This window comes from Peromyscus leucopus, chromosome 3, assembly GCF_004664715.2.
Source record: "Peromyscus leucopus breed LL Stock chromosome 3, UCI_PerLeu_2.1, whole genome shotgun sequence".
Lineage (NCBI taxonomy): Eukaryota > Metazoa > Chordata > Mammalia > Rodentia > Cricetidae > Peromyscus > Peromyscus leucopus.
The window spans coordinates 67,132,683-67,146,109 of record NC_051065.1 but is presented as its reverse complement, the minus strand read 5'-3'; the positions used below and the strand labels follow the sequence as shown (position 1 = coordinate 67,146,109).

The following is a 13,427-nucleotide window of genomic DNA, read 5'->3' as shown; positions in this document are numbered from 1 at the left end:
AAATGCAGGGGCGGCCCGAGGGCCAATGGGTGGAGACCAGCAAAGACTCCGGAGGCGGCAGCTCTCGACGATAGGCTCGCTGCCTCCACCAATCGGTGAGCGGCTCCGGCGAGGGCGGGGCCTCCCCCGGCGTTGGGTGCGGATCTGGGGTCTGCCGGGCGGCGGGTCAGCGCCGGAGCTCCGCCCCAGGCCGCTTTTCCGCGCCATCCCCGCCCGGCCCGCCCCGCCCCTGCCGAGCAGACACAGCCTTCGTTGCCTCTCCGTGGGGACCGAGCATCCTCGAGCGCGCGCGTCCCACGCAGGCCCCACGCGTGGGTACGGCCGGATGGCCAGGGTTCCAGGGCGGGCCGTGGCCGACGAGGACCTTCCCCAGAGTGCGTTTCCAGGGTCTCGCCCTCTCTGCGCGGAGCCCGAGAAAGGAAACAAACCACCCCATCTTCCCAGCTCCCGGACACCATGTTTAATGCAGATAGGAGTGACAGATTCTGGAGCGAGAGCAGTCAGGTCCCCGATCTCGCCACTGGTTCGAAGAGTTCAGGGGAGCGGTTCTCGAGGAGTGAAATGTGCCCACCGGCGTGAGGGTGTCAGGCCGGGGCAGGGGAGCCCCAGGGCCGCCGATGCTCTGCCTACCCAGCTCACAACCTGTGGATACAGCAACCGAAACGAACCTTCTAGGCATATCAAACACTTTTACTTTTCCAGGTCAGTAGAAAAGAGATGCAGCTGTCGAGTGGGTAAACAGATGGGTGGGAGTCCTTCCTCCGTGTAATTAATATTAATTAGGGAACTACAATTGCTGAAGAATCTGGAGTAGTCTACATACAACAATGTGAGAAAACTCCTGAAAGCATCTACACAATTTGCGAATTTGAAGAACACTGACTTCATATTGGTTCTAGAAAATTCATGTAAGATTTTTTTTTGCACTCGAAAAGCTAATTAACAATTAACCCGTTGTTTTTGTTTTATTTTTGTTTTTTATTTTGCCACAGAGACTATACTCACCCCTCAAATGCTTAGATTGAAAGTGGGCTATATCCACCTCCTTTTTTGATGTCTCAACTTTATTACTGGAGTAGTAAGGTTCTAGACAGAGTATCCAGTTTGTTACAATAATAACACATTAATTTCACAGGAGCCCAGGAACATATTCATTAAAACGCCACACACTTGGCTTAAATTCCAGCTGCTAAGATTTGTTTGGCAGTGACAGACAACCATGGGCTAATATTTGTAGAAAAATAAATAATTTATCCCATGTTTTAAAAGCAGTTATTTCGTTAGGTTTTCTTTTTAATAAAACCAGATACAGTTAATTCAGAAAAAAAAAGTCAGTACAATTTTGTAGCAAGCTGATCAATTTGTTGTTACGAAAAATTACTGTTATAAGATCACACTCTTAAAGTGATTTCAGAAAAGCTAACATTACGAATAAAAACATATTTCTCCAACTAGGCTTTGGTCACTCGAATGAACTACTACAAAAATAAATTTTTAAGTTTTATACTGACATTTCTGAATGCCACAGAAGCTAAAAGGAATACATATTTTCCTTGAGAGCTGTTTCTCTTTTTAAAAAGCATGTAGGCGAAGAATAGCTCTTTTAAATAGCTAAACTTAGCCATAAAAAATTTCACCTCCAAAGTGTTCTTTCCAGACTTTTAATAATTCTAAACACAGTGTCAGAAGTACACATTTGCCCCATCTCATAAAGACTAAATTAAGCTTAGGTGAAAATACTGTTAAAGTATGTTTACATTTATACAGTGGGGTTTGCTTGGCAGGAAAGAAAAAAACTGTTAGAACAGTTGCATTTAAAATGGATGATCTGACACCTTCCGGTTACTTGACAAAATGCAAAAAAATCTAGCTCTTACAATAATTCCACGTTTTAAAAATAAACGGCTACCCGTGTGTTCTTTGAGAGATACACTTTAAGTGTTAATAAGGTTTCTGACAAAGAGAAGCAAACTATATCAAATTATTAATTGCTGAAGACGTTTGAAGTATGAAACACATATTTTCTCTATTCACATTTGTCTACTAGTAAGAGTAGCAAAACATTAGATTTTTGTCTATATTTGCAGGCTACACAGAACTTAATTTCAGACATCAAAAACCATCCGTTTATCTTTTCCATAAAAGACCTGCTAAAAAATATATCACAAGTTATCTTGTGAGGGCTTTGAGGAGAGCACACAACCTTATTAAACCACAATCGAAGGTGCCCACAAGGACAGGAGCTCTGCCTTTTTTCTCCGTATCCCTGTTCTCCGGGGCTCACATTCTGTAGGCTCAGGAAGGCTCCACCGGGCCCAGACCCAACCCCCTAACCACCATTGTGCTCATTACCTACAGGGAAAATAATGAATGGCTCGCACGGCCAGAGGCAGCCAGAGAGAGCCGAGGCAACAGTTCCCCGGCGCGGCCACCACCTAGGGCTGACGCCGAGCGGGGATCCAGGAGCGTCCCAAGTTCTCTAACTAAAAATGATTTAAATAAAAGTCGCAGTGTCGTCGTTTCCCCCCCCCCCGCCCTCCCCCTTCGAAAGCCCACAGGAAGCGAGGGTTTCCCTTTAAGCACCGACTTTTCCCACTCGGCCGCCCCCAGCCCCGCAGCCTCCGCCCCGCGCCCCTCCCCCACGCGGCCAGCCCGCCCCGGCCTCATTTATCCCGAGCCTGCTCGCCGCCCAGCAGCCAATGAGCGGCGAGGCGGAGAGCCACCCGGAGCGCCGGCGGAGGAGGTGTCGCGCAGACACCCGCCCAGGACGCCGGCTCCCCTCCCCCCCCCAGCCCGGGCCGCCCCGCTCGCTCGCTCGGGCCCCCCCCCCCCCGGGGCCCGCGACGGGGTGCTGCGCCGTGGCGCCCCGGGGGTTCCACTTTCCCTCGTCATCGAAGCCACCGCGCGCGAGTTCGCGATTGTCATTCAGCTGGTCGTTGTTAAGTGACCCATTTTTTTTTTTCAAAAAAAAAAAAAAAAAAATCGAATGGTTAAAACTCCGGTAACTGCAGCGGCGGGACCCCTAAACCGCTGCTTCGTCTTCAGATAAAAAAAAAAAAACAGGATCGACCGCCCGACCCTCCCGAGGCTCGCACCCTTTCGAAACTCGCCGTGCCCATCGCGGCCCGCGCCCGCGGCTGCGGCTCGGTGCTCTCCGCCCCCGCCCCGGCTCGGGGTCCCTGGTCCAATCTCGCTTCCCCTCCCCCTCTTCCTCTCGTTCTGCCTTTTTTTTTTTCCTCTTTCCTCCGAAACCCACTCTAATTGAGGCGCTGGGATTCCTCACGTGAGACGTTGATTTGTAGTTTGAACACGTGGCTCATTCAAAAAGCCGGACACTCGGAGCGGCTGCCCCCGCCCCGCTCCCTTCCCCGCTGCCAGTCACCCCTCGGGTTTTTTTTTTTTTTTTACGGGGAGGCGGCGCCTGCCCCACGTAGTGTGATATTTTCACAGCCCGCTGGCCGCTGCCAAAGGGGTTGGGGAGGAAGAGACAAAAAGTAGTTTCCCCCCCCGCGCCTCCTCCTTTCTCTCGCTTAATCCCGCCTCCTCCCCAGAGTTAGGAAGACTCGACGCTGGGCTCGTCGCTAGGCTTTTTCTTTCTCTCTCTCTCTCTCTCCTTTTTTTTTTAATACCCAGAAGAGGAAAAAGGACCCTGGGATCTGCTTTTCGCCCGCCGCTCCCGTGCTCGGGCCACCGTGTGTGGGTTTGAAAGGCGAGAAGAGAGGAACAAAACCCACCGGCTCCATCCACCGCCGTGGGGGCTTTTAATTGAGCGTCTGCCTCGGCTTTTTAAAACGACCCCCTCTTCCACAATGAACAAATTGTACATCGGGAATCTAAGCGACCACGCCGGCCCCGCGGACCTGGAAAGTGTCTTCAAGGACGCTAAGATCCCCGTGGCCGGCCCCTTCCTGGTGAAGACGGGCTACGCGTTCGTGGACTGCCCGGACGAGGGCTGGGCCCTCAAGGCCATCGAGGCGCTTTCAGGTGGGGCCCGAGCGCGTGGTCTGGGCGTCCCCATCGCCCCAGCTGCCATCCGGGGCCGGGATTGCGGGGAGCGGGGGGTGGGTGGGGAGGAGACGCGCTGTCAGCCGCCGGGGCGCGGCGCGTGCTGCAGGCCGGGCCCGGCGGGCCTCGGGGCCCAGCGTGGACGCCCGCCCGCCCGCCCGCCCGCCGGGCCCTCTCCCTACCCGCTGTCCCCGGCGGTGGAGAACAGAAAGTGGCCTCAGCCCCACGCCCGAGGGAGGCCGCGTCCAGGCGGTCCCGCTCCACCCCGCCGCCGCCGCGTCCACCTCGCGGGGTCGTTGGAGCGAAAGGGGCAGGTGGGCGGCGGCGGCGGCGGCGGCCGGCTGTCGCCAGAACCGCGGCCCGGGCGCGCTCTGCCCGGATGCCCGAGGGGAGAGCCGCTGCCGATGCCTTTCGGTTCCCCAGCCAGACTCGAGGCCGCCGCCTTGCCCGGTCGGAGCGTGGTGACCAGCAGCACCCCGGCCGCCCCATCCCCTCCTGGCACCCTGGCTCCTCCGTCCCACTGCCCAGTGCTCCAGGCCAGCCTGGACGTGGACCAGGAAGAAGGCCTCGCGCCCCCCCCCCCATCGCAAGCTGTCTGTTGGGGGTGTCCCTTTTGCAGACTTTGGGTTGTTGGGTGGCCCTCTGAGGGGGTCAGGGAGCGAAAATGCAACCCAAGTGCTGAGTTTGATTATTGGTCTCCCTCCCAAGCCTTCTTGCAAGTTAAAAGGCCACACCCACCCGAGGGGTCAGCTCCGCACCCTTGCGGTGCCCTGCTCCTCCCTTGTCCTTGAGCCTGGTGGGAATCTTGGGGCCCTCCGGAGGTCCCCGGAGCGGGCTGTGTTTTCTCTTAAAGACTGCAAGTTTCAAGGCGGGGAGACTAGCCCTTCTTCTCGCCTCTTGTGTGTCCACAGGTAAAATGGAACTGCACGGGAAACCGATGGAAGTTGAGCACTCGGTCCCCAAACGGCAGAGGTGAGCCGATTTCCCTTTTTCTCACCGCTTTGTAGGGAGAAAGCACTGAACACAAATGAAAATTAGGACCACTCTGGCTTACACGCTGGGGCCGCGGTTCAGCTTGCTGTTTTTTTTCTCTTGCATTTAAGTTTATGGCAGGTGTGTATGCGCGTTGATAATTCTGGGAAGTAATCGAGGGCTTGTCGGTGGCCCCTGCTTCTGGGTTATTGTTGCTGTTAGAAAAGCCTGTCAAGGAAGCTCTCGCTGCTACATGTTCTTGTCAGAGCAGGTCTAGTCGCTTCAACTGGAAACCCGAGTTTCAAAGGGCAAAACAGTCTTTGGGAACGCACGGGATTTAGGAGGCAGGGCCAGGACGGATGGGGGGTGGGGTGGGGACTGGTCCGAGGTGGTGGGTGCTTCTGAGAGAGGAGGAACACAGTTGCCTTTGCCCTGGTTCACTGGCCAGCCAGCGGCCATTGGAATACAGAGAGAGTGAATGCCGGGTCCTGCAGCCTTTCAAAGTTTTTGCAAACAGCGCCTTTGTTCAGCCGCTCCTGCCTTTGGTGTGTTTTTGCTTACAAATAACCACCAAGAGGTGGTGAGGGCCGGGAGATCTGTGCTCCTTCAGTGGGCTTTCTCTCCGAGCATCTGGAGCTGTCACTTTACAAAATATTTGCAGGCTGTTTTAACTACTGAAGCTTTTTTGGAGAAATGGCTCCTTTTCCCCTGGCACAGGCCAGTTCTGGACTCTAACTCTTAACTGGAAAGACTGAGGTTAGCTTTATGCCCTTCTGGGTTTTGCAAGGTGGGGCTACAGTTTCTTTTCTTGCCCTTTTGTTCGCTCCCCTCATTCCTAACCTGGACCAAACAATAAGCTTGAAGTTAATTCAAACCAGGGCTGTGTGTATCTGGTTAAGTATTTGTGAGAGTGTGCTCTGGGGGACAGAAGGGAATTGCCCTGTAAAGATAGAGGCAAGAAGAATGCTATGTGACTGTTTTGAATGAAGCTCTCTTCCACATGAATCATTTCACATTCCTGGTTTTAGGAATAAACTGGTGTGGAGATTTGTACATTATTATTTTTTTAAGTATTTGCTTAATTTTCCTTAAGATAATTGGAAAGATATTTGAGCAGCCTGATTTAGTTCCAGTTAAGGAATTTTGGTAGGGGCCAAGTTATTTCATACAGTAGAATGTAATCAGGTCCCCCCCCCAATCTTCTAAAATAGATGTGGATGAAAAGTACTAAGTTGATCTTGGTTTCATAGGAATTTAAACAATTGAGGGACAAATCATGTGCCCTTAAGAAGTTTAGAGCCCTAGCCTGTGAATCACCCACTTTGAAAAAATGAAACTTACTGTACACATGCTAGTTGGTTTCATGTTTATCCAGTATATCTTGGTTCTTGTTGACAACCCCCCCCCCCTGTTCTGGGGATCAATCCAGGGCTTCGTTTATGCAGGCAGACACTCTACCACTTGGGCTACATCCCCAGTACTTGGTTTTTATCAATTGTTGAATTAAAAGTAAGCAAAAAGAAAAGAAAAAAAAAAGGTGTTGTAGCTCAGTAGAAGAATGCTTGCTTAGAATGCTAGAGGCCTGGGGTTCCAGTGCCAGGAAGGGCAAATGGTTATAATCAAAGGGACCTTTTGGAATTTAAAACATTAACAGTCTTGGGTTTTTCAGGTACAGTTCATGTATTGACCTCCATTCTCAGTGCCCTCTGCTTTTTCAGTTCCGAGTTAATGTCTCCCTAGGTGTGGAGAATTAACTTTGGAACTTTGGTAACAACTGCTAGTCTTACTCCTAAAAGTAACAGTTAATTGTTACTTTTGGATGTGTGTTCCTCTTTTGGAAAGCTAAGAGACAGATGAGCAAATGTTTGCTGGAAGCTTCTTCAGTTTATTAACAATGTAATAATAATAATGAGCGGTCCCAGCTTTTTCCCCCCCTACTAAAATGCTTAGCATTTTAAATGCTGTAGTGCTAGCAGAGTGGAGTAAACTGACTGAGTACATTTTGTTTCTGACTTGAGTGCTCGAAATCCTTTACTGAACTGTCTTAAGTAGAGCCTTCTTTATCTGCCTGGGAAATTTACTGTTCATCGATATTATGATGAAGTTTTAACTGAACCTTGAAGTTGTGCAGTTTTGCTTATCTGGGCTCTTCCATCATCTCCATGGGCTCTGGAAGAAGGCCAAGAAGTGACCTGGCAGCCACATGCTCACATACCTGTGACTAGGTTAAGAGGTGGCTCTGGTGTAGATTACTTTGATAGTGAGTTGATTGCACAGCTCAGTCAGATCAATAGATTGCCAAGGCAGCCTGCTGAACTTTGAGATAGAGTTTGTTATGCTTAGCAGTCATTTTCCACCATTATGTGGGCATCTGAGTCAGGCACGCCCACTTGTAGGGTAGTGACCTTTATACCTGTTTGCAAGGCATGTTGGGAAGCGGCTGCTGGGGAATGCTTCTGGCAGCACTCTGAGATGGATGAACGGGGAAGCAGGCGCAGAGGTGATTGGATGCTTTGCAGCCTAGCCTAGCTCTCACTGCAAGCCGAGCTGGGCGGGACCCTTTCAGGAAGGGGTATTGTTGAGTTTGGTTCAAACCACGCTTAGTTCCCCATTACTGAAGTCTCAAGGGAATGTGGAAGGAATGTGGCTTTTCTGCATTCAGATGCCCCTCTGTTGTAGATCACAGCAGAGTGAGTGCACAGGGCCTGGGATGCCTGTTTCCAGAAGAGAGGATTGCTCTGGACTCAGATGGTGTTACACCCTCAGTCCCAAATTCAAAGGATACAGCCTAAGAAGGCTTGATAGCTTCCAGATCAGGACCGATCCCCCCCCCCCCATAAGGTGAGTGAGGAAATAGTTTTACCTAGGAAGGATCATAGAAGAGAGTGGTTGGAAGGGGCCGCTGGGGTCTGGACGCCCCTGTGTGCTTACACAGGCGCACTGCTGCCCTGGTTTTGTTATGTTGTGGGCTGTTGGGCACGGGAGAGGGACTGGTAAAGTTGCTGACGCTGCAGAACTGAGACATGGTGGTTTCAGTTAAATTTCCATGCCTTTCAGATCCTTGATTTTTCATATTTTCAGTTTTTCACAGCCTACTCATATTTGATCAAACTTGTGATTTAGTTCTTAACCTTGGTTATGAATATTTGAATAAAGGAGAGAAATTATAGGACGTTATAGTTAATGTGTACCAAGAAGGATCCTTGAAAATAGTTTGTGGTACTGGAAGCTCAAGAACTTCATGTTCTGAATGAGACGATAAAGGGAACAACTTATTTTGATACTGGAATCTTGTGCTCATGACATCAGCCGAGTAGAACGTTATAGAAATTACTGGGGTTTCATCCCATTGTAAGTGGCTACTTAAAAGCCAGCGTGTTGCTTCGGTGGCTGTTAATACAGGATGGTAACTGCAGTTACCCAGCAGTCCTGGCATGGTAACTGCAGACCGTGGGGCCGGCTCCAGAGCCTTAGGATGGCAAAAGCTGTTTTCAAATGCTGAACATTTAAACACAGGTATAGTTCTTCCTTAGCGGTGTGGGACAGATGAGTCTCTCTTGAATTATGGACTTCCTCACACATGCAGATACTTGAGGTTTAATGTTAGGGAACTTGGTTGGGAAAGAATTTCAAGCAAAGTTATCTTTTGAGTGTACAACTTAAGATCACCAGTGACTGACTGTTAAGTGGTTGTGGCTGGAGGGATTTTTTTTTTTTTTTAATTTCCTATTTGCTCAATACAGTTAGAAAGAATTTGTGAGATTTTTTTTTTTTTTTACTTTGGCCTTAGAATTTTTAGAAAGGAAATGCTAAGTAGCTTCTACCATGGTTTGTTCACAGTAACCCCGAGGAAGATGTCACTGAAATATGACATCTATCCAGAGCCAGTGGGAATCGGGAACCTGACTTCTGATTTTGGCTCTTGCTTTTGACCTGTGTGGTTGTTGGGACTCTGTTCAGGCCAGAATCTGTTGTGACAGACTCTAAGGGTGTAATTTGATCTGAGGTTTTGCCACTTTTCCTGGAAGCAAATGGGTTCTCAGATAGGCTTAAAATTTAAAAGTATCTTTGGAATTGTAGAGATCTGCTGTTTCCTCTCGAAGGAGCTTGACTTGAAGTTTTCTGTAGTACAGTAGTTCTGTGGCTTCCCCGCCTTTTTCCTGTGTGCCGCTTTCAGGCAGTCAGCGAGTGGAAAATTATCTTTGCCATGCTCTGAAACCCTTTGTGAGCCCCGCCGCCGCCGCCGCCGAGGTTGTCCTGTCACAGGACTGGGATCTTGAATTGAAGCGAAGCTGTTGAAGCACCCCATCTTTGTGAGGGACCTTGCCATTGTCCTTAGCAGCTTCCAGGCAGCAGCTTTCCCCGCAGTAACTCATTTGTGAAAGGTATGAATTATCCATTCACTAACTCTGGCAGTTGGTTTGGTCTGGGAGGAAGGAGAGCCGGAAAGATGGTTTAGCCGTGCTATTCTTAGTTCTGTTTCCTTTATCGACTGTTGCCTCTGATTCAAGCTTCCAGAGTCACAAGACAGGAGGTGGCACTGTGGTAGCAGTGACCGAAGGGTTGGCACTCTTAGTTAGGATCTCTGCCCCACACGTCCGATGTTTACAAATGGCTTTTACTGCCAGGATTTGCTTGAAGGCTGGTGGTAGGCAGACTTTGGAGAGCGCTATTAAAATCGAGGGTGTAATTTACCATGACCTGAAGTCTTGTCTGGTAAGTGCTTAGTATTGGTGAATAAATAGTAGCAATTTTTTTTTTTTTTTTTTTTTTTTTTCCGAGACAGGGTTTCTCTGTGTAGCTTTGCGCCTTTTCTGGATCTCGCTCTGTAGCCCAGGCTGCCCTCGAACTCACAAAGATCCTCCTGGCTCTGCCTCCTGAGTACTGGGATTAAAGGCGTGCGCTGCTACCACCACCACCACCACCACCACCACCACCACCACCACCACCCGGCTAATAGTAGCAAATATTAACATGGTGTGTGAATTTTGTTGCCCCCAAAGGCAGGGATGACCTCACACTGCAACAACTGTGCATGTTTTAGAGAATTATCCTGAGATCATTTAGCTTGATTAAGAAATAGTTTGAACTTCCCAAGAAAACTGTAGTAGATAAGATGAGAAAGGACCGAGGTTGTGGTTTTCTTTTGAAGCTAGATCTTGCCGTGTAACCCAGGCTGGCCTCAGACTCTTAGTTCTCCTGCCTCGGGCTCCTGGGGGCCACGATTCCTGGCGTCTCTTACCACACACCAGGCTCAAAGTTCTTAGACTACCTCACATTATTATCACTTTATAGTTGTCTATGGAGTAGAGTCTGGGGTAGCCATGGTATTGTATATTCTGCCCAGCAAACTATGGCAAAACTTACCGGTTCAAATAAGTTTTTTGGGAGACAGTGTCTCCTGTTTCTTAGGCTGTGTAGCAGAGGATGATCCTGAATTTCTGATCCTCCAGCCTCTACCTCCTGAGTGCTGGTTACAGGCATCTGCCAGCATGCCCTGTGTGTGCTGGGGGCTGAGCCCACAGCTTTGTGCATGTCAGGCAAGCAGTCCACAATGGGTGAGTTGCCTCCCCAGCCTTCTTCAGTGTCTTTTTTTCCAGACAGGCTCTCACTGTGGAATGCAGGCTGACTTGGAGAGCCTTCTGCCTCAACCTCCTGAGCTCTGTGTTCACAGGGGTGACCTCAACACTCAGCACAGCTCACTCTTTCTCTTGTTCCTCAGGGTCTGTTAGGTGGTTGGGTCTGTCCCACATGATGGCATTTTGGATGATTTACTAAAGCTGGATTAAAGAGTTCTGGAGGAGTCACTCCCATAGCTGGCCCTCAGGTGCTTATCCTTGTCCAGGTGCCGTCTCATTCAGTTAGTAGCCAAAGGGTGCCCCCCACCCCCTAGAGATTGCCACGTTGTTATCTCTGTCCCAATCCATTAATTAAGGCAGTTCACCAGGCCAGACTAGATGCAAGAAAGATAAGGGGCCTGACTGTCTCTGTCTGCAGATGGTGGAGTTGTGTGCATGATTATCTAGGGAGGAGTTGGTGGGTGGTGGCCATCTTTGATTGTCCTGCTGCTGGCGGGGATTGTAGTCAGTCTAGGACGGCTCTTTCTACCTCAGGGCTCTAGCCCAGGCCTTTGGTTTTTCGGACAGGGTCTCTCCATGTAGCTCAAGGCTGGTTTGAAATGACTGTGTAACCCAGGACTTATCTTGGGCCTTAAAATATTTGGGGAATTCTTTGAAATTGATGCTATTTCTGCTAAAGTGGGTTGTTGACTGCAAGTGCTTGGAACATAAAATATTTGAATATTGGACCAAAGGTATAACCTAGTGGTAGTTTATCTATCATATACAAGACCAGGGCTCAATTTCCAGCACTGAAAGCGGTTTTTTTTATTGCTTTTATCAATGGAAATGGGGAGCCGTTCTCTGCTTTTATTCCCTCAAAGGAGGTGTGTTAGTATTAGCAGAGGCTCTGTACATTTCTAAGAAGCAGTCACAGTATCTGCTGATGAACTAGATGAGAGCATTGAGGATCAAGGATGACAGATGTTTTGGTCAGAGCAACAGGGTGGAAAATGGTGACATTCACCAAAAGGGGCATTCCTGGGGCAGGGACAGATTCTGGGGTGAAGGTAGGAACTTTAGTTTTGCCAAGTTTCTAGTACTTAGAGATACAAAAGAAGTGGAGAAGGCTGTTGTATCCTTTAGTCTGGAGCTCAAGGGAAGCTAGCAGGTAGAGATAAAAATGAGGTTCATTAGATGGGTTCACCAACAAAGTGAAAGTAACTTGGTAAGGCAATTTCTCTGTGTAAAAAGCATGTGTCAGTGTTTAATAGCACTGGCTCCTCTTCCAGAGGATCCAGGTTCTGTTCCTAGCACCCTCATGGCAGCTCGCAACTGTCTATATATAACTCCAGTCTCAGTGGTTATTGCCTCCTTCTGATCTTTACAAGTACCAGGCAGGCACCCATATGCCCATACATATATACAGGTAAAAGCTCTCATACACATGAAAGTAAATAAATCTTTAAGGGGGCGGGGAAGAAGGTGTGTGTGTTTGTGTCTGTGTCTAGTGAGTAGGAATGGCTGAGAAGAGATAGCCTCTATTTTGTCCCTAATGTGGTGACTGTCTCATCTCATTGTGGGAGTTTGATCTCACAGTCTTGTAACCCTGGCTCTCCTGGAAGTCCTGGAACATTGCTCTGTAGATCAGGCTGCCCTCGAACTCTGAGATCCACCTACCTCTGTCTCCTGAGTGCTGGGATTAAAGGCGTGCGCCACCACACTCAGCTTTCAGGGGTCCTTATTAGGCTTAGTACCTTTGATAGAAAAAAAAAAAACCTTTTCTTCATAATGGTCAGTAGAGAGAGTTTTGAGGAAAAGTAAAGTAGACTGTGGAAAAGGAAGATGTAATCCCCGTGTTGGGTACTACTGAAGAGTTTTGTGAGGTGGATAACTATGTGAGTGGAGGTGGTATTAAATCTTAGCCTTTGAGGCTGAAGAGATGGCTCAGCAGTTAAGCATGTTGGCTGCTTGTGCAAAAGACCTGGGTTTTTTTCCCCAGCACTCACATGGTAACTCACAACCATCCCTAATTCCAACACCCCATTCTGACCTGTAGGCACCAGTTATACAGACGATGCACAAAGACACATGTAGGTAAGCCACTCATACATAAGATAAAACTGAAAACACGATTTATGTAAGATGGTGTGGGCCACCATTTGCGCCGTCTCGTTGGCCCAAAATAAATCCCCCCCCCCCACAGGGTCTCTGTGTAGCTCTTGCTGTCCTGGAATTTATTCTGTAGACCAGTTTAGAGATCTACCTGCCTCTGCCTCTAGAGTGCTGGGATTAAAGACATCAATACCACACCTAGTTAACCAAAATAAGTAAATCTTAGAGAAAAACAACTAACTGGACCTTCTGGTACTGCTGTAAGTGGATGGATTTATAAGAATGACCTGGAATATTGTCTTTCTTCCAGATTTCATTTAAGGCTCTTGGGCTGTCGTCCTAATTTCTAGAAACATTTATGAGTTTATTGTTTGTAATCTGTTAGACCTGGAAGAGTCCCCTAACTCTAGTAGATGATCTTGCCCAACAGACAAGACCTGTTGGTGACATCTGGCTAGGACCTATTGCCTGGTGTATTTTGTGAGCTCAGTTTCTTATATAAACCATACTGCTTTTTATTAACATGCATTTGGGAAATCCTCCAGAAGCTATCTTAGGCTGCAAAAGGGTGAGGTCAAGTTCAGATCTTCTATAGAGCATAATGACTTGACAAGCAGAGGTTGAAACTGTTGGTCAAGTCATTATGTATAGCATTGGCTAGGTTTAATAATTAAGCTAGTGTCTTACTCTTGCTCAGGCTAGCCTAGAACTCTAAATTCCCTAGTCACAGCCTCTCCTACTGCTGAGGTTACAGGTGTGTATCACCACACCTAGCTC

General features: G+C 48.7%; 1 protein-coding gene across 1 annotated transcript in view; it reads left to right on the top strand.

The window, feature by feature from the left end:
- Positions 1-3,415: 3,415 nt before the first annotated feature.
- Igf2bp3 (insulin like growth factor 2 mRNA binding protein 3) overlaps positions 3,416-13,427 on the top strand; it is a 134,380-nt gene continuing 124,368 nt past the window's right edge. The window contains exons 1-2 of the mRNA XM_028864217.2: positions 3,416-3,984; positions 4,917-4,977. Coding sequence (XP_028720050.2) covers positions 3,810-3,984; positions 4,917-4,977 — 236 coding nt within the window. The 5' untranslated portion in view covers positions 3,416-3,809. The remainder of the gene's footprint in view (positions 3,985-4,916; positions 4,978-13,427) is intronic.